Source organism: Narcine bancroftii, chromosome 2 (genome assembly GCF_036971445.1).
Source record: "Narcine bancroftii isolate sNarBan1 chromosome 2, sNarBan1.hap1, whole genome shotgun sequence".
Taxonomy (NCBI): domain Eukaryota; kingdom Metazoa; phylum Chordata; class Chondrichthyes; order Torpediniformes; family Narcinidae; genus Narcine; species Narcine bancroftii.
In genome coordinates, this window is record NC_091470.1 from 242,468,298 (window position 1) to 242,490,226 (window position 21,929).

General features: G+C 42.1%; 1 protein-coding gene across 6 annotated transcripts in view; it reads right to left on the reverse strand.

Annotated features, from left to right (window-relative positions):
- LOC138755174 (collagen alpha-1(XV) chain-like) overlaps window positions 1–21,929 on the reverse strand; it is a 263,158-nt gene that overhangs the window by 129,040 nt on the left and 112,189 nt on the right. For 5 of the 6 annotated variants that reach the window (XM_069920628.1, XM_069920631.1, XM_069920627.1 and 2 more), the window contains 3 exons: window positions 19,669–20,216; window positions 17,795–17,869; window positions 17,607–17,705 (listed from right to left, as the gene is read on the reverse strand). In XM_069920628.1, the coding sequence (XP_069776729.1) occupies window positions 17,607–17,705; window positions 17,795–17,869; window positions 19,669–20,216 (722 nt within the window). Of the gene's footprint in view, window positions 1–8,357; window positions 8,435–17,606; window positions 17,706–17,794; window positions 17,870–19,668; window positions 20,217–21,929 lie in introns of those variants that run through there. The other variant, XM_069920632.1, reaches the window with a different exon arrangement.

The window sequence follows — 21,929 nt, forward strand, 5'->3', positions numbered from 1 at the left end:
ATGCAACCAAGATGAAGAAGGACTATAATCAGGAAACAGAGCAGTTGGAAAGGGAAATAATAAACATAGAAAAAAAATTAGCAATAAAGGAAGATACAACCAAAAGAAGAGAATTGGCGGATAAAAAAATAAAATATGAAACATTACAAACATATAAGGTGGAGAAGAATATAATGAAGACAAAACAGAAATATTATGAACTAGGTGAAAAAACACACAAAATCTTAGCATGGCAGCTTAAGACAGAGCAAACTAAGAAAATGGTATTGGCAACAAGGAAAAAAGACAAACAAATTACATATAATCCAAAAGAAATTAAGGAAAACTTCAGAGAATTCTATGAACAATTATACCGAACCGAAAACGAAGGGAAAGAAGGGAAAATAGATGAATTTTTGACTAAAATTGAACTACCAAAACTACAAATAGAGGAACAAAATAAATTAACAGAACCATTTGGAACAGTAGAAATACAAGAGATAATAAAAAATTTACCAAATAATAAGACACCAGGAGAGGATGGACTCCCAATAGAATTCTACAAAACATTTAAAGACCTAATAATACCGCCCCTCCTGGATGTAATCAACCAGATTGATGAGACACAAAACTTACCAGATTCATGTAAAACAGCAATAATTACAGTGATACTAAAACAAGGGAAAGATCCACTCTCACCAGCGTCATATAGACCAATATCTCTGCTAAACACAGATTATAAGATAATAGCTAAACTATTAGCGAACAGATTAGCAGAACAGGTACCGAAAATGGTAAATTTAGACCAAACTGGATTTATCAAAAAAAGACGCACAACAGACAATATTTGTAAATTTATTAACTTAATTCATGCAGTAGAAGGAAATAAAGCACCGGCAGTAGCAGTTGCTTTAGACGCAGAGAAGGCCTTCGACAGAGTAGAATGGAATTACTTGTTCAAAGTATTGCAAAAATTCAGTTTACCGGAGAAGTTTATTAATTGGATTAAAGCATTATATGAGGGACCGTTAGCGAAAGTGACAGTAAATGGACATGTATCAAAGCAATTTAACTTAAGCAGGTCAACGCGGCAGAGATGCCCACTATCACCATTATTGTTTGCGCTAGCTATAGAACCACTAGCAGAATCGATAAAAATAGATAATAATATAAAAGGAATAAAAATAAAAGACAGGGAATATAAAATCAGTCTGTTTGCGGATGATGTGATAGTGTACTTAACAGAACCAGAACTATCAATAAAAGAACTATATAAGAAATTGAAGGAATATGGAGAAGTGTCGGGATACAAGATAAACGTAAATAAAAGTGAAGCAATGCCTATGAATAACGCGGATTTCTCAAAATTTAAGGAGGAATCCCCATTCAGATGGCAAACGCAGGCAATAAGATACCTAGGTGTGCAAATAAACAAAAATCTAGGCCAATTATATAAACTCAATTACAATCCACTAATGAAAAAATTACAGGACGATTTAGAGCATTGGAAAGAGATACCACTAACACTGATAGGAAGGATAAACTGTATTAAAATGAACATTTTTCCAAGGATACTATACTTATTTCAGGCATTGCCAATACAACTGACAGAAAAATTCTTCAAAGAGTTAAAGAAAATAATAAGGAGATTTTTATGGAGAGGGGGGAAACCGAGGATAGCACTAGATAAATTAACAGAATGGTATAAACAAGGAGGCTTACAATTGCCAAACTTCAAAAATTATTATAGAGCCGCACAATTAAGGTACCTATCAGATTTTTATCAAACAAGGGAAAAACCAGACTGGACGAGACTAGAATTAGATAAAATAGGGGAAAAGATACCTGAACACATATTATATAAATGGGACAAAAAATTGGTACAACATAGAACTTCTCCAGTATTACACCATCTCCTCAATATATGGAAGAAGATTCATGTAGAAAGAAATAAAATAAATTACCAAATACCAAAACTAATATTGACGCAAAATAAGCTACTCCCTTTTACAATAGACAACCTTGCCTTTAGAAAATGGGAAAAAAAAGGGATTAAAAGAATAGAAAATTGTTTTTCAGGAAGTAGATTCTTATCCTTTGAACAAATGAGAGATAAGTACAATATAACTGGAGATACAGCGCTGGCATATTACCAACTGAGATCCTACTTGAAAGATAAATTAGGAAGCAACTTGAGTTTACCAGAGGGAAGTAACCTTGAATATGTGATTACAGATACAATGTTAATCAAAAGATTTATAAAAAATATGTATATTAAACTGCAAGAAAAGGAGAATGAGGAAACAAATGGTAAAACTAAACAAAAATGGGAACAAGATTTAAATATAAAGATAAAAAAGGAAACATGGGAGAAGTTATGCTCTGGAACGATGAGAAATACAATAAATACGAGGCTGCGTATGATACAATATAATTGGTTACACAGACTATACATTACACCGCAAAAGTTAAATAAATGGGACCCAACAGTATCTGATAGATGTTTTCGATGTAAAAAAGAAAGGGGAACAACAATTCATGCAATCTGGACATGTGAGAGAGTAGAAAAATTTTGGGATGATCTCAATCAGATATTAAATAAAATAACAGAAAACAATATACCAAAGAATCCAGAGATCTTTCTCCTAAGTAACATAAAAAATAAAGAATTTGGAATTGACTTGGAAGATGCACAAAAAAGATTTGTCAAGATAGCCCTAGCCGTAGCAAAAAAATGTATTATGTCAACCTGGAAATTGGAAGATAATTTGAAAATACAACAATGGTATATAGAAATGAATAAATGTATTCCATTAGAAAAAATAACATATAGTTTAAGAAATAATACTGAAATATTCGAACAAGTATGGGAGCCTTACATTAAATACAATAGCGAAAACCTACCGGGAACAAACATTACCTAAGTTGATGGAAGGAGAAGAAAAGAAAAGAATGGACAGTAGAATTTCTGGTGTATTTTTGTTGAACGACAACATTGTCTAACTGAATTAATGCAACCTAGATTGTATACCTAAAATGGATGAGAGGGGGGTGGTGGGGGGGTGGCTTGGGAGGAGGGAGGGGGGAGGGAGAAAAAGTCACTGTAAATGTGTGGAAAAGAAAAAGTGTATATCATGGCTATTGTGATTTATGGTGTGAAAAATAAAAAATTTATTAAAAAAAAGTCTCTAGTCCTTAAAAGCAACATCGCTGATGGTGGTGTGCTATTGAGTTTTGTGACTTGTACACAACAATAAATTCTGATTCTGAATGAATGGGAGTGTCTGACAGAGAAGCTAAAGGGTGGGGGTGTACCCCAGCCACTGCGAGTTGGACCTTGATGTCCTTTGTCCAACCTGAAGCAAAGAGGCATGTCCACTGCACAAGAAAAAAGAAATGGAGATGGCAGAACCTGCCTCCTGGATAGCTGGAACAATGGAAAAAATACCAAAGTAAGTACTCTGACACTTTCAACTATACTCACTTGTGCTACTTTCAATGGCATACGACAGAGACCTATAACTACTTGCAGCTTTAAAGCATGGAAACTGGCCCTCCAACCCAACTTGCCCTTGCTCACCATGCTATCTACTTACCATTTGTTTGCCTTCAGCCACATCCCTCTGAACCATCCCTATCCATACACCTGCCTAAATTTCACAAGTCAAGCTCGAAGGTCTGCATACACTATGATTGAAGTTAACCACACAATGCTTGAGAAAGTCAGCAAGTCAAACAGTGTATTTGTACTGATATGTTTTCCTCCATTATATAACCCCTCCCAGTTACTGTATATAAGGCTGGCCCGCCCACTAATGAGTCTCCTCCCCTTTTGTTCTGGCCATAAAGGTTACGTTACCTCCCCCCTTTCTGGCAGTCCTGTACCTGGATCCGGGCCAGCTAAAGTCTTGTGTGCATTAAAGCCTATTGTTTCTGCAGTCCATGACTCAGTGGTGATTGACAGTATTTTATGCTGTTAAAGTTAAAGCCCGAAACATTGATTATGTATCTTCATCTTTGCTATACAATTGTACTCACTTCTACCACCTCCTCTGGCAACTCGTTCCTTACACCCACTACCCTCTGTGTGAAAAAGATGCATCTCTGGACCCTCATAGATCTTTCCCTCTCTCCTTAAATCTGTGCTTTCTAGCTTTGTATTCTCCTATTCTGTGAAAAAATATCATGAACTATTTACCACATCATGATTTATCGACCTCTCCTCACCAACGTCATTGGTAACTTAGATCTGAGCCTTTTTTGTATAGTAGTTTTGACTGAAACCGACTGGACTGGAATCGGAGATCCAGATCTGAGAAAGACAGGCACAGAACTAAAGAGAGAGCAGCATGTTTAAATGGAAATGGAGATGGGCAGTACATACAAATGTTGAATGGCATCGTAATCATTTGAAAGAGAGGGGCACAGTCTTGAGGAGGCGACACAAAATAAAGAGCAGAGACACAGAAGAAAAATGAAAATTGAATTGGACTTCTGTGGGAAAAGGAAATGAAAGTACCTTGATGCTGGCAATCATAGGATTAAAATAGCAATAATTAAAAGTCATAAGTGCCCTTGTTGCTGAGCAGAATTTAAAACACAGACCATGTTTATTCATGGGTCCTTCTGTACTTTCTCTCAGTGTCACTAATCTCAATTATGTTAGTTCATGCAACATTTTCTTCTCCTCATATTAATGCACAACTGGTTAGCATTTCTACCCAATTAAATGTGTGATGTAAGATTTCCCATTCTAATAATTTCTGGAGTATATTTTCAAAAATGCACATCAATTACATTCAAGTTTCTTCCAACACTGCAAGTTTTTGTTCACATCATTGAAATGGAAGAAAAACTAGGGCAGTACAGCCTTAAATATTTTAAGTTAGCTACCAATTAGAAACCTTCCAGACATCTGACCATTGGGACAGCCAACTCATATAGCGTGATGATGGGGTGATTACTTAATCACAAAGAACCTCACTGTTGTTGCGCCCCATGCTTTCTACACAGGCAGCTTTGTTTTCCAACTGCAAATGCAGGCACTATTACCTATGAAGGTCACTTAAGTTTCAGTTAATGAATATAACTGGTTGGACTCTATTACGAAAGGGATCTGCTATGGGTAATTTGCTGGAAAGACCACTTTGAGCTTTGGTTTCCTCTAGTTATTAGGGGCTTAATCTCTCAAAATGCTTATATGGTGAAAGCTCAGGCCCTGGGGAGTGTCATACAAAAAAATGGCTTGGGGGTACAGGTTCATAATTCGATGAAAGTGGAGATTCAGGTAGACAGGGTGGTGAAGAAGTTGTATAAGCTTATTCAGGGCATTGAGTACAGGAGCAAAATGCCATGTTACAACTGCACAATACATTACTGAGGCTACATTTGGAATTATGTGCACAGCTTGGTCACCTAGCTACAGGAAAAGTGGAAAGGGTGTAAAAAAGATTCACTCGAATGCTACTGGACCTGGTGGCCATAAATTGCACAGAGAGGCTAGATAGGCTGACACTGGAGTGCAGGAGGCTAAAGAGGATCTTATAGAAGTTTATTAAATCACGAGGGGCATAGATAAGGTAAAGAGTCTGTTTTTTCCCCTCAGGGTAGAGGAATTTAAAACTGGAGAGCACAGGGGAAAGATTTAAGAGAGACTTGAGGGACAGTTTCTACACACAAATGGTGGTGGGTATATGGAATGAGCTGCCAGTGGTAGAAGCAGGGACAATTGTAACATTCAAAAGACATTTAGACAGAAATATGGATTGGAAGGTGTTATCAGGATTAATTGCAGCCAACTAATCCTCGCCTTATCAGAGTCATCACAAGAAATGGAAGCAAAATTGCAGATACAAGAGAGAGAGAGAGAGAAATAATACTCCAGGTTAAAATTGTTATTAAGCATTTTATACCTTTGCACTGTAGTTGCCAATGCACTGTGGTACTTAAAAATGCTGTGGTTATGAGAGTGTAAAAGAACTCAGCCAGATTTCCAATTTGTAGGCATTCTAACTGGAAGAGATGTGAAGGAGTACTGGTCAGCTCCAAACTTTCCTCTCCTTTCAGGAAGACAGGGAGCAAACTGCTGAGTTTTCCCACAAGAAGGAATCATGGCAAAGTCTTCAGCAGCAATGTCGACGAGGCTAAGGTGAAATAGCTAGGAATTATTTCCTCCCCATATTTTAGCCAGAGTGTAAAATTTGGTTTGTTTGTGTTAGTGTTAGTTATTGACATTACATTGAACATTGGGTAATCTCTAGTGGAAATTAGCTTTGGGGCTTTTGACCCTCTGTGCACTGGCCTATATAGGTACAGCAACCTGCTAGGTCACCATGGAACAAACACAGCTTCTCATGTTAGGCTTTTCTTTAAATCTGAGCAAGAGTATGATCCCTTTTCCCTTTTAGTTTCTCAGGAACATAGGAATGGCGCAAAAGACCTGTTGATTAAAAGGTTTGGGAAGCTCTGATCTCTCCATTCCACTGTCTCAGATACTCTGTGCAACTGCAAGAGATTACAGAAGTTCTTCAGCCTCAGATGGTAAACCAGTTAGACTGCACATCTCACAGTATTAGTGCAAGCCAAAGGTATCACAAGTGTTAAAGATCTAGATACTTTTGTAGTATATGAACAGAAAAGTAGTTCCTCCTCATCTCTGTTCTAAATCTACTTCCCTGAATCTTGAGGCTATTATGTCCCTCCTTGAGAAGTTGGGATTTCCCAAGACAGAGAGGAGTCATGGGGTGGGGCTTTGCCTTATGGCGGCTCTCTGAGACCCCACTGGGGAATTATAGCAAAGTTAGATCAACAGAGTGCCCAGAAGGATAGGAAATATAATTCCTCCAGCATCACTGTTGTGTCCTATAGGAGAGAGTGCAGACTGCCCAAGTTCGAGCCACCAACTTAAGAAATCAAGAGTACAGAGGCACCTTGCAAGCTGATTAAAATGTAGCAGCTGCAAGCAACTTGCTGGTCTGGCTGGTAGCTCAACCCATTTAAGGTCTGAGCCATTATCCGGCCGGGGGTGGGGGGGAGGGAGGGGGAGAGGTCGACATGTGATTGGGTGATGGGAATATGTGGATAGACAGAGATGACTGAGGAAGCTGAGTCCTACTACACACGTTCTCCCCACTGTGTGCCTGAGTCTTTGCAAGCCCAACCAGTGATCATGCAGTCCCAGACCCGCCAAAAGGGAACCTCACCGACCCTCCAAAATGGGGAAATAGCCAAAAATGGTGGGGAAACCTTAGGTGGGCATGCACACGGTCACTGTGAAAGCACAGTAGAAACCCAAGACTACTCTGCCAAGGAATTAAGGGACCAATATCACCAACGGCTGGACGAACACCTAGCCACATGGCTGCTACGGCTGTGGGATGAACAGGACCCCAATATTTTCCTCTCTCACATAGAAATGAGTCCCCTAGTCGGTCTGTCTAATCAACAGATGATTAACAACACACTGCGTGCGCTGCCAGAAGGGTCGATGACAGCACCACCCTATGGGAATGGGTGGTGACTGCAGTGCCGGTTAGGTTCTCTACCCTTCAAGAATGGGACCTAAACAGCAGACTGCAATGGCACACCATCAGTGAAGGGATAAGGGTCATTAGGGAATAGGCACTAATCATGGCATCTACAGGCGTCATTTTCCCGAGAATACAAGGGTAACTGGTGCCCTGGCGGGCTACTTAATCACCACTGCATGCCTTGACCTTAGAGCAGGTCCTCTTACCGCTCATGGGAAAGCCGTCCTGAAAGCCATTATCCTCCTGGAGGGACTAGAGTGCAAGAGCAGGGAGTACCCGCTCAAAGTACAGGGCTGAGACAAAGAGCAGTGATGCCATCTTACCAGTGACCCACATGGATCTAACGCACGCCGGCATGGATCACACCCACAATCCTAGAATTCCCACGTCTGTCATGTATGCTCTCTGGAGAGAGCATTGTGGGGGAAAGTCTCATAGGGTGGAGCTTCTAATTCCAACCCAGATCACCCTCCTCTCCACTCCTTTCCCATCAGAGTTGGCCCTGACTCCCTCAGGGCAGTTTAGATCGCTGTTGCAAGAGGAAATAGCCCATATCTGGCAGCAAGAAACATCACCTGCAGGGTGGCAGACCTCCATCACTCTCCCATAGGATGGAGGCCAGGGACCCCGACAGATCTATTCAATGATCCTATCCTACCCAGGCAACCCAAGGCCATATATCCCAGTGGCTGTACACTGGGAAAAGGAGAATACCTAGCGCTGGATGGCATTAGCAGATACTGGTGCCAAGCACACCATTATCCAAGTAATCCCACAGGTTGGAGGAGGCCACAGGTTTCTGTAGAGGGGTTAGGAGGGTCCAATATCCCTGCCAGAGAAGTTACCCACCATCTCTGCATTGATAACAAACCTCCCCGATTCATGTCCATTCAGGTCACAGCCTCCCCCAAGTGCATTCTAGGCATGAATGTGCTCAAGAGATAGTCACTGTGCATTAACAAAGGAAAGTTCCTCTTAAGGGTCGTCCAGGCAACCATTGTAGTTGGAGTCGCTAAATGGGCACCAATCTTCATTACCCCACTTCACCCCCCCCCCCCCCAGGTAGTCAGCATCCAATGGTACCGGGTGCCAAGGGGCAATAAAGAGATCACCAAAGCCATCAATGCCTTGCTACAAGAAAAAGTTATCTGACCCACCGTTACCACCTTTAATAGCCTGATCTGGCCCATGTGCAAGAAAAACAGTACATGGTGGATGACCATTGATGATATCTTGTGGCTGCTGCCACATCCCCTACCAACCACAGGCATCTGGCATAGTAGAACGTATGAATGGTCTACTTAAAAAGAAAATTCACACACTGATGGCCAAACATACATTACAGGGGTGGCCCAGTGTGCTCCAGCAGGCAGTAGACCAGTTAAATTCACGCCCAACTGAGCAGGAGAATTCCCTACTCTCACACCACCTGGCATCCTCCGATGCCCCAAAACTGACAAAGTCAACATGCAAGATTCTGAGGAGTCTGGTAGACAGTGAGTGCGGCAGCCACAGGGTTTGCCAAAAAAAGGGGAAATCATTGCGCATGGTCTGGGCGATATGCGATGGGCGAATTGAACCATTCATGTTACCACACTAACCAATTCACCAGGTGTGAGCGACCTCCCCAGCCCCTTCTATCCCCCCCTCGCCACCCAACAGATGAAAACTATCCTTCAAACTGCTTCTCTTCCAGCCTATGCTGATCGGTGCTGTGGGAACCTACATTCACGCAGCACCACCATTCGTGGCACACACAGCTGAGGGTGTTCTATCTATGCTGACCCCACTCAACCACAGCTACAGGAGCTGCTTGTATGGACTCTCTTCTTTGAATTTAACTTTTATTTCCATATACAGTCATGTGAGCATAGAAACAAAGTACATAAATCACATAACAGATGTACACAGTGCATCAATCTATCTTATTTTGAGTTCTTTACAAAGGCATCACAGATTTAGACACCCAATTAACATCATTCTAACCAATATGCAGTCACCTATATATTTAACCATACACTTCTTCATATGCCCATTGTGACACTTTCAATCTTAAAAAGGAGAGGGTCAGAATAAATCTATTGAATTTATGACTATCTATGCACTGGTATACAATCACAATCTCACCTGTATATATTACTCCAGTTATATAGAGAGTGCACCAGTCGAAGTCCTCCCCACCACTGAGATTATGGAAAGATTAGAACCTTAATCAATTTCAGTAACTAGTATTATTGATGACCACTTGATGTTGAAATCATCAGTCCTTAGTTGGAGTTTAGCTGTTATGCTTTCAATCAAATATATATTTTTTAATCTTTCCCTCCATTGTTGGACAATTGGTGGTTTTACATTTCTCCATAATACAGTTATTTATCATCTTCTTGGCAAACGACAATGTTATGGACCACAGACTGACCTTTTGAACTGCCACTATAAAGGATGGATTTCTGCTAAGTACTCTGTGCAACTTGTGAGGCAGCTGAGTGCTGACCCACCAATGAAACTTTCGAGAACAAAGGGAGAATCCAGATGTGAAACAGAGAGAGGCAGTTGGTGCGGCAGCGGGCAGCTGGAGAGCAGTGCGAAATGCACACGCCTCATAAATGAGGGTTCATAGGTTTACTGCAACACAACATCAGTCATTTCTCTCCCCAATATTCAATACGACGTCCTTTATCATCAGTTAAAGAACTGAACTTGGACATTGAACTTTGAAATTGAATTCGGTGGACTGTGCTTTTGGACTGACTTACTTAACTGACTGACTTGATGTTTTGCGGGATTTTTCCTTTTTGAATATTGGACACAGACTGTAATAGTCTAGGTTTTTCACATACACACTGTTTATAAATATATGATATCTATTTATTTGCTATAGATACTTATAGTGGGGTTAATTGTGTTAAGACATTCTATTGTTCTGATGATACAACCAAAGTACTGGGCCGCGTACCCACCAGCCTACTGTAGGGGGTGACCTCTGTACCTGCAGGTAGGCAACTTGGGATGCCGACCCCACCTGGCCAGCTGTCGATCACTGGCCTGTATATAGACTTGAGTTGGCCCCTTCCGGGCCAGTCACACTCATGGAGCCATCGAGATAATACCACTGATGTACAGAGTATAAGTGGATTAAAGCCTGTGCTACAGTCTTTCCTGTTTTATGTCTGCTTGTTGCACAACAGTGCACCACAATTTAATCCACTTAAAATTAAAGACTACGGAGAAATTCCTCACCATCAAGAGGTTGGGAATCGACGCTCAACACCCGGATCCCCTAGTGCGCTTCGAGATCTGGAAGCATGCAATTGAGGCGACCATCCAGACGCAGGCTGAGGTGATAAACACAAACCAAAAGAGACTCATGATACTTCACACCAAACTGGGCCCCTGCACTTTCCAGGCCATCCGAAACTGCTTGGACTTCGAACCTGTGATGGCCATTCTGGAAGGCATGTACAGGCCCCCGACAAACGTGGTCTACGCCCGGTCCCATCTCAGCATCAAGGTGCAGCACCCAGGTGAGACAGCAGGTGCCTATCCGGGAGCTCTGCATAAGCTAGCTCACCTGTGCATCACCAAGACCAGAGTGACCGAAGGGAAGGTGGACCCTGCGTGCGAGGGTTGTGATAGAGGCCCACCTGGCAAGAGACTGCTGGTAGAAAGTACTGCCTCCCTTACCAGAATCATGGAGGTAGTCTGCTCTCTGGAAGCTGCAACCCACCATGTAGAAGTATTCAATGCTCAACTCTCACAACCTCCAGCCTGGCCAAGGCCAATGACTGCAGTTGCTGAGGGGCCTTATGGGGAAGAGACGATCTCCGCCACCGATGCAGTCTGCTACTATAATTACTGCGGGTCCTGGTGTGGGTCAGACAGGCGCTCCCGCAAGAGTTGCCCGGTGAGGAACTTGCATTGCACCTGATGCGGTAAGAAAGGCCACTTCGCTAAGTTGTGCCTCTCTAGACTTGCCGGGAGCGCTGCAGCCCTCCACAATCAGCCAGGAGCCCCCCTGAATGCTGCAACGTCCAAAGACTAGGCAGTGCATTACTCAGCCCACCACTTCTGCCCGCAATGCTGACGTCACTTTTGGTCCGGCCACCCCGCTGTTGTGTGCTCACTGCAAGCGCCGCCATCTTCTTTCATCTGACTTCCACCCACACCGAAGACATCATGCCCACCCATACCGATGACATAATTTCCATCCTCACTTCCGGTTGGACCGCCCGATCGCACTGGTGCCACATGCATCCATCAGTTCCCGCCATCATGGGCCAGCCGGCCCCCCGACCGCATCAACTCCCTCACCTCGTCCACAGGACAACGTGGTCAACACGTGCGCATACACAACCATGCACCTGCCACACCCCATGTCCCAGAAAGAAATCGCTGGCTGATATTCGCCACAACCATCGGGAAACAGCGACTTGGACCCCGAGATGGTCCTAGAGTCTACCACACTAAAGAAGAGCATTCCCCATGGACTCAGATGCTCAATGATGGACATCATTGTCAATGGGAAGGTAACAAAATACCTGTTTGATAGCAGCAGTACTGTGAGTTTTTTTGCACCTAAACATGGCCCAGATGCTGAAATTAAAGGTATACCCCATGAACTTTTTAAATCACCTTCGCTGCCCAGGACCACTCTATCATGGCACTCGGGCGCTGTTCAGCAGATCTGACATCAAGGGTTCAAACTCTTGGTCATGCCCAAGCTCTATGCCCCTGTCATCTTAGGCTGGACTTACAGTGCCACCTCTAAAGCCTCACCCTTGCCTTCAGTAGCCTACTCCCCCCGCTCAAGAGGATTTCTCGATGAGCAAGTGGACTGTACAGCTGCCGCTTTCATGACATGACCGTAAGTCGTATGGACTCTTTGATGAAGCATTCCTCAACTCGCCTCACCACTTAACCACCTCACTTCCAAATAATCCTTGCTGGGGTGGGTGCTTCAGGAACTGGTTTCTTTTTCCCCTCCATACAATTTGGCACACAAACAGTCCTGACTCTTCCAGTGGGTCCACAAGCGGAGCACACCTTTGTAATGTGGTGCACCTAGTTCAGTTAGCATCAAGGAAGTGAAAATGTGAGCAGGAACAGCATCCAGGCAAGAGACAGCCAACAGTCCACATCCCAGCAAGGGGCACTCCCGTGAGAATATTCTAGATGCACACCGGCCAGGCTAACCCCTGGCTTCCCACAGGATGGCACGGCAACGGCCATCTGGGATGTGTACCTCCAAAAGATGGGGGAGCACTCGGATGAATGGCCACTGTAGTGGAACAATGGCCAAGGTAAAGGTGGTGGTACTTCAGATTAAGGGAAAGTCAGATGACCTTACACTAGGCGATCGCAGACAAAAGTGGTATGGTGGTGTTGTAGATGAGACAGGCTACACATACATCCTGGGCAAGTTGGTGAGACCATATATGAGAGTCAGTGACTGACAAAAAAAAAAATAGGGGGCCATTCCCACAGCACGACACTCTATGGGGAGAACAATGACTCTTTCGGTCTGTAGGGAGTTAGTAGGCCATTTTCATTTTCTGAAACAATACCTTCACTCTCCTATTGTGCCATCCATTTATTCACCACCCACTTGCACTGTAACAGTGTATTTCCCTTTTATAACAATGTATTAATTTCATTTTTGTAATGATGTTTTTACTTGCTTTTTTAATGATTGGCGAGTGGTGTGACTTCTGAGGGTGGAATGCAGTGTGGATTGTGGAGGGTCACATGACCTCTCCACCTGGAATCTGGTAGGAATGTGGAGGGTCATGTGACCTCTCAATCTGGAACCTAGTTGGAAGTGACATCACCTGCCAATCAAGTTGGACTCTGCCCACCCATTAACGCACACCTGACTGATCATTGACCCCTTTAATCACCGAGTGATTACCTGGGCCAGACCCTTTGGCTATCCAGCCTATAGGATGATGATGGTTCCTTTCAGTCAGTTTGTGGGGTTTGATATGAGGATACCCCACTCCTCAAAAAAGAATATCATGTGCACGAAAGGATTTTAGGTGAGTAGAGCGTTGCACAGGGCCAGACCCACTCTCTCAACATCCCCTCCCACATACAGCTGCATGGTGAGGTCCAAGATGGCTGGGGGAAGTTCTGTTGAAATGAATGGCCAGACCAAACTTCGATGCAAGGGATGCCCTTTCCACATTTCACAGCATGTGTTTTCTCGGTGGTCGTTGATCCTACGAGAGGGTTCGTCCAACCTTTAACAAGACTTGTTTTTCATTCTGTAGGGTGCCTAGCCACCCTCTGCACCAGGCAAGCCTGACCACCCGACCATGCAACAGGTAGTACTGGGTTACATGGTACCAGCAGCACTCAGACAAGTGACCTGACTCAACCAGTTTCCTGTCCTATAAAGTCCACCACATGCAGTAACACTTCCTCTTTTGCTCTTTGGCCCAGAGATGAACCCTATTGTGGACAACATGAGAGGTCATTGGTAAGGTGTGTACTACAGCGGGATCGTGGCTGTTGTTTACTGTTGTAGTTGTAGATAGCATCTGAGCCGAGTCCATGTTAGATAAGGAATGGCATGTAGCGTATTGTAGTCCTTGGTTGTAATAAGTCTGTATAAACAGTTGCTAGTACTGTATCAGTATTCTTCTTCTTTGGGTTGGCTTCGCTTACGAAGATTTATGGAGGGGTAATGTCCACATCAGCTGCAGGCTCGTTTGTGGCTGACAAGTCTGATGCGGGACAGGCAGACACGGTTGCAGGGGAAAATTTGTTGGTTGGGGTTGGGTGTTGGGTTTTTCCTCCTTTGTCTTTTGTCAGTGAGGTGGGCTCTGCGGTCTTCTTCAAAGGAGGTTGCTGCCCGCCGAACTGTGAGGCGCCAAGATGCACGGTTTGAGGCAATATCAGCCCACTGGCGGTGGTCAATGTGGCAGGCACCAAGAGATTTCTTTAGGCAGTCCTTGTGCCTTTTCTTTGGTGCACCTCTGTCACGGTGGCCAGTGGAGAGCTCGCCATTAACACGATCTTGGGAAGGCGATGGACCTTCATTCTGGAGACGTGACCTGCCCAGCGCAGTTGGATCTTCAGCAGCGTGGATTCGATGCTGTTGGCCTCTGCCATCTCGAGTACTTCGATGTTAGGGATGAAGTCGCTCCAATGAATGTTGAGGATGGAGTGGAAACAACGCTGGTGGAAGCGTTCTAGGAGCCGTAGGTGATGCCGGTAGAGGACCCATGATTCGGAGCCGAACAGGAGTGTGGGTATGACAACGGCTCTGTATACGCTAATCTTTGTGAGGTTTTTCAGTTGGTTGTTTTTCCAGACTCTTTTGTGTAGTCTTCCAAAGGCATTATTTGCCTTGGCGAGTCTGTTGTCTATCTCTTTGTCGATCCTTGCATCCGATGAAATGGTGCAGTCGAGATAGGTAAACTGGTTGACCGTTTTGGGTTTTGTGTGCCCGATGGAGATGTGGGGGGGCTGGTGGTCATGGTGGGGAGCTGGCTGATGGAGGACCTCAGTTTTCTTCAGGCTGACTTCCAGGCCAAACATTTTGGCAGTTTCCGCAAAACAGGACGTCAAGCGCTGAAGAGAATGATTGGGTTGTACTGTGCTTCTAAGTGTGTAAGCAGTTACTAGTATCGATAGTGTTAAGTTCAATGTGACTGGTTGAACTCTGTTGTGTGATTGAGAATACTTTCCTGTGTTATCCCTGTTGCAACTCCTTACTGTGTTAATGAAGATTATGTCTGCTTTCATTCGGTGTCCAAAACCTGCTATTCTTTGAACCCACCAAACTTTTCCCTTCCCACACAACAGATCACAGTTCTTCTGAATTCCAGTGAGTGTTGTCCGAGGCGACTCAATCTCTCCTTCTAGGCTAACACCATCATCTCCAGAATGAACCTCATGAACCTCCTCTGCACTGCTTTCAAAGCCAGTAAGGAGACCAGAACTGCCTGCAGTTCCCCAGAAGCAGCCTTACCACTACCTTGAAAAAAAAGTCCTTGCCAGCAATGGCCAGATGGTGAAAAAATAAATAGAACTCTGTAACTGTACTGTTTCAGTTCTGATGAGAAAAACTTCTTGAACATTCTTTAAGTTAATTGAGTGGCTCACTAAAAATCACCCTAGGAGCAATGAAAAACCAATTGAGATCACCAGTTTCCTTCTCTGCCATCAGTATTGGACTCCAGAATCTGCTTTTAAGGAAGCTATTCGGAGAATAACAATTGGTTTGGGTTGAATCAACACAGATTTATAAAGTGGAAATTATCTTTGACAAATTTGTCAGGTTACCACTTGGAAAATTGATAATATTGTGACATTGGATTTTCAAGATATGAAAAATAATCTACCACAGAAACATCAAACAAAATCAGAGCTAATAGGATTGGGAAAATATGTTCGGTGGACTGGTTAATGGACAGAAAATGGAGAACAGAAAACAACTGATCCTTTTTGAGTTGGAATCTGTAACTAATGAAATATCACAAGGATCAGCGCTTGATCCCCATCTGTTCACAATATTTATTGTGGTTTGAATTAGGTGACCACATACAGGATATGATAATCCATGCCTTGTTATCTTCAAGGGATAGGGATAGGCCTTAGATGGATGTATGCAGAAATGATACTTTCCACCATTACCCTCACCCTCCACCCAGTAGAATGTCTAGGACCATAGGTACGACTCTAAATAAAGGGTTAGTATTTTAGGAAAGCGATGAGAAAACATTCCTTTATGGAGCGCATAGCCGATATTTGACATTTTCTACTTAAGAGAAGTGTCATTGAAATGGATAGATTTTTGGATATTACAAGAATCAAAAAAGATTGATATATGGCATAAATGAACAAGATCATTGTCATATACATAAGTACAATGTACACATTCAAAGCAAGTCTTACTTGCTGCAGCTTCCCAGTTATATTAAAAAACACTAACACAAAATAAACATAATTTAGATACAATGGAAAAAAAAGACAATGACATTTAGCCAGTAGTGTAATAAATATGTTCTGAAGTAGTACAGACAGATGGTGGTCTTGTAGTTGTGTTAAGATTTGAGTGATAAGGAGAGGTTCAAGAGCCTGACAGTTGTTGGAAAAAGAACTGTTCTTGAATCTAGAGTATTGAGTATAGGGACTGGGATGTTATGTTGAAGTTGTCTAAGACATTGGTGAGGGCAAATTTGGAATATTGTGTGCAGTTCTGGTCGCCTAACTACAGGAAGGATGTCAATAAGATTGAAAGAGTGCAGAGAAGATTTGCTAGGATATTGCCGGGTCTTCAGGAGTTGAGTTACAGGGAAAGATTAAACAGGTTAGGACTTTATTGCTTGGAGCAAAGAAGAATGAGGGGTGATTTGATAGAGGTTTATGAGAAGTATAAACAGAGTGGATGCGAGTCAGCTTTTCCACTTAGATTCTGGAAAATAAATATGAGAGGTTTTAAGCTGAAAGGGGAAAGGTCTAGGGGAACATTAGAGAGAGAGTGGAAGTGTGGAATGAGTTGCTGTCTAATTTGGTGAATGTCGACTCGATCTTGTGTTTCAAGAATAAATTGGATAGATACGTGGAAAAGGAGAGGTCTGGAGGTTATGGAACAGGAGCAGGTCAGTGGGACTACAAGTTGATGGTCGGTACAGCTAGAGGGACTGAATGGCCTGTTTTCTGTGCTGTAGCATTCTATGGTTTCAAGAGGTGCCAGACTTCAAGCAAGAAATTCATGAGCAGTGTGAATAAAAGATCAGCAATTGTTAATAAATGGGAAAGAAGACATGAAGGGGTGAACAGACCACTTCTGCTTCTACATCTTATGTTTTTAAGTGTATGAATGATCCATATTTTACAGCAATTTGACAGCCTCATGACAACCTTTACTGGAATCTGTTTTCTTAGATTTGTAAGCTTCATGATTTTGGTTCACATTCTCTACATTCTTAGTCTATTAGATGAATAGGCCTCTGTGTTACAAGCACAATACCATGCCTAAGTTACGGAAATATGTAGGCAATCTGGAGTTTAACAACAACAAAAGCAGCCAAAGACGTGTAGAGTAAAGAAAAAGAGATTTCAGGACATTAACCCTACGTTGCTACTCACAGGACGTGGAGTAAAATGCTGAATTTGGGGTTTAATGCCTTCTTGTTCCTGAGGGATATATTGACCACTACCATCTCCACTGACATCTCCAGAAGGTCCCTGGTGCAAAATAAATCAGCATCAACATATACAAATCCAGTGGTGAAAAAATGTCTGTTGATTCACACTGAAGGAGGACCATTACTTACATCTGGATCAGCTTCATAACACTGTTCCTCACCAACTCGAGGGTCTGACTTAATTGCTAGTTCTTGGATGGACCCCTGAAAAACATATTGCAAATTAAAGTTAAAAAGAATTGCATTGATAATCCAATTACTGCTCACCAGATTGCTCGCTATTTCTTGTGTTTCCATGTCATCACACTCCACCTTTGCAAAAGAGTGTGGTAGATTTATCTACTTTGATCAGGACACCCTTCAGCTTGCTCCAGGGAAAACAAATGTTACCTTCTCCAATCTCTCTCTACAATAATAAATCCTCCAATCCAGCCAACATCCTGCCAAATCTCTTCTGCACTCTTTCCATCTTTTCTCTCACTCTACTTATCTTTTCACATCCACTTCTGCTCCACATCTTTTTCTAGTCATCTCTTTTTTCACTTTCTCTAAATCTCTTTTTTTTTCCAGTTCTTTACTGTGCTCTCAATTCCCACTCCCCTACTCCTTCATGGTAAGAGATCAATTATTTTCATTAACATAATAGGCTTGTGCAAAATAATGAAAGCAAGCCATTCAGAGATCAGGGTATAAAGGAGCGTTGAACTCTTGCTCTGAGGCTGAAAGTTCAAGTTAAGGGTTGATACTGGATGATTGGGACATTTGGAATGGTAGGAATTGAGAAATGCAGTTTTGGAGTAGGAGTGGGTTTGTGAGTGATCATGGTGGATCATTAAGCCGGTTGAGATTTTAAGAGGATTTGACTGGGCAGATATGAAGAAATTATTTTCTCTGGTTGGGCAATGAAGGAATGTAAAACGTAGATTATAACAGCAAGATTATGTTGCAACAATGCTTGAGTGCTGTATACAGTTCTGCCTTCAACATTACAGGACAGTTATGATTGCACTAGAGAGAAAACAAATGATCCGCAAGCATTGCTGTCTGGACTGGGAACATTTTGTTCTGAGGGAAGATGGAATAGTTTTGATTTCTTTTGAACAGAGGCTGAGGGAGACTAAATTGAGGTATACAAGATTATGAGGGGACCTGGATAAATTAGGAAGGACTCCAATTCCTTCAATAGAGTAGTCAATAACTAGGATTTTTTTTAAAATAATTGTGGGATTATAGGGAAAGGAGGATGAGAATGATCTGGGAATGGGGTTTAGGATTTTGAAGTGTTGAAATGTTTTGGGAACAGATGTATAATTTTGGAGGATGTGAATGACCTGGAAACGGGCGTATTTTTGTTTGGGAATGGATGTATAATTTTGGTTTGGAATGGTTGTATGATTTTGGGGGGGGGGTGGGGAGTTGATGATTTGGAAGCAGGTATATGATTTTGGTTGAGAATGGGTGCATGATTTCAGTTTGGGAATGGATTAGGAGTGAAGGACAAAAATCTGCAGATGCTGTGATTGCAGTAAAATCACACAGAAAAGCTAGAGGAACTCAGCTGGTTTCACAGCATTCATAGGAGGTAAAGATATATTACCAACATTTTGGGCCTGAGCCCTTTCTCAAAGAAAATTTAGGAGTAGGTGTATGATTTTAGAAGGTGAGAATGTTTGGAGTAATCCTCATGGTTGCAGACTGTGCTCCCAAATCCCATTTCTATATCATTGTCTCTCCTTGAAATCTCTCAACCTGCTCTTAAACTATCTCTCGCCCACCCCTGCACCAAATCGGCCCTTCAAATCTAAAACCCACCCACTTGTTTCTGTACCAAGTTCTTCACAGAAGACAATATTAAACTTGTAATTGTCAGGATTTAAAAAACAATAAATATTTTGATCAATATTTAATGAGACAGATCTTTGAAAATATGCAACAATATCATTAGTTAAAGAGACAAGCATTTACAATTTAAGGTTTCATTGCCAATCCTCTGCATCACTTACTATAAATTTATTTAATCCTGTTGCTCCAGCATTTCCAATGAAAATCCCTGAACTTGGTTCAAAAAATAAGGCCTGGGGTGACCTGGTGAAGTGACTCCTCTGGTATTCCTCGCAGTCCAAGTACAAAATAGCAAACTCGCCCTGAATGGATAAAGCAAACCGAATCCATTTGTTCGTCATAGCTGAGACTTGAAATGAAGCAACCTCTTGGGAAGTGTGAGAACCTGATTCTGTGTAAAAAAGCACTATTTGCTGGTTGCCATTCAAAACTGCAGTTAGCCTCACTCCCAAGTAAATTATATTCTGGTAAGAATTAGTAATTGCGAAGAGCACACCACCATTGTCACTAGTTGGCATAATTGTCACAAGGATAGCAAAGTCTCTGTAGAAAGATTGAGGTATCATGCTCTTAGTAAGTCGACCAATGTTTGCATCTGGCCCAAAATCATATGCTGCAGAACCATCATAACCAGTGATGAATCCAACTGATGGTGGTAGAGGGACTCCAATCAGTCCAGTCAGGTCAATATGATCATTGGATCTTCTCTCTGCAATTAAAAGAAAGGTAAGTGATGCTTATATTAAAGTCATTTGAATAAACCAATTTTTTGTTTTCCATAGTTATGATTATTTCAAGCAAGTCCACAAGGGTGCCAACACTGCTGCCATGAGGAAAGAGATATAGTTGCCATAAGACTCGCTCCACCAGGTTCAGGAACAGCTGCTACCCCTCCACCATCAGATTCCTCAACGACAAACTCAATCAGAGACTCTTACTTGTGCACTTTATTGATTTTCTTCTTGTTCTCTCTGTATTGCACACTTTGTTTACATTTGTTATTTATTTAGTTTTTTTCATTTGTTTACACTGTGTAGTTTATTTTTTGCACTACCAATTAGTGGTAATTTTGCCTTGCCCACAGGAAAAAGGAATCTCAGAGTTATATGTGATGTCATGTGTGCATTCTGACAATAAATCTGAAATCTGAAGGGACTTGCAGATCATGGTATCTTCAGCAGAAATTCCCACCAGATACGGAGTGCTCCCAACCATTTCCCGTTGAAGTATTTTTCCTCCCTAATGGTCATGTTCTCTCAGTTCATTATTTTCACTCATTAGCTTTAAAAGAAAGTCATTTAGTTTAAGAGCACAGAAGAAGGACCTAGATTATCTACTTAAACTGCTCTAATTTTCTTGCATTTGGCCCATATCACTAACTTTTTTTCTAATCAAATACCTCTGTCTAAATGCATTTTGAACGTTGCAATTATACCTACTTCCATTGCTTCCTCTAGCAGCTCATTTTACATACTTACCATCCTCTGACCCCTTTAAATCTTCTCCCTCTCACCTTAAATCCATGCCCCCGAGTTTTCAATATCCTTACCCTATGGAGAAAGACTATGACTGTTTACCTTAACTATGTCTTTGTGATTTTATAAACCATATAAGGTGGCTCCTCAACCTCTTGAGCTCCAGGGAGAAAAGCCCCAGCTCATCCAGCCTCTCCTTTTTATTCAATCCTCCCTGTTCCAGTAATATTCTTATGAATTTTTTTTGCACCCTTTCCATCTTAATTACTTTTTTCCTATAATTAGGTAACCACACTGAAAACAAATATTCCAAATGTGATCTCACCAATGATTTTTGTACAGTTATAACATGATGTCCCAACTCTTACTGACAAGGCAAGCATAGCAAATGCCTTTTTCACCACCCTCTCTCTACCACTTTCAGGTAACTAAGTACCTGTACCCCTGGATTACTCCATTCTACAACACTCTCCAGGGCTATAACATTTACTGTGCAAGTCCTGCCCTGGTTTGATTTACCAAAATGCAAACACCTCACACTTATTCAAGTTGATTTCTGTCTGCCATTTCTTGGCTCACTTCCCCAGTAGATTAAGATCCTGTTACAAATTTGCCATCCACAAATGTATTAACTGTTATCTACATTATCATCTAATTTGTTAATATAGGTAAGAACCAACAGTAAACCCGACACCACTGGTTAGAAGCTTCCACCTTCTGCCTCCTAACATCAAGCCAATTCTGTATCCAATTGGCCAGCACATGCTGAATTCCATATGATTTAACCTTCCAGAGAGCCTTCCAAGCTGCACCTTGTCATAGGTCTTGTTAAAGTTCACGTAGACAACATCTACCGCTCTACCTTCATCAGTTATCTTGGGGACCTCTTCAAAAAAACTCTTAAATTTATGAGACATAATTTCTCACACATATGCTGACTTGCACTA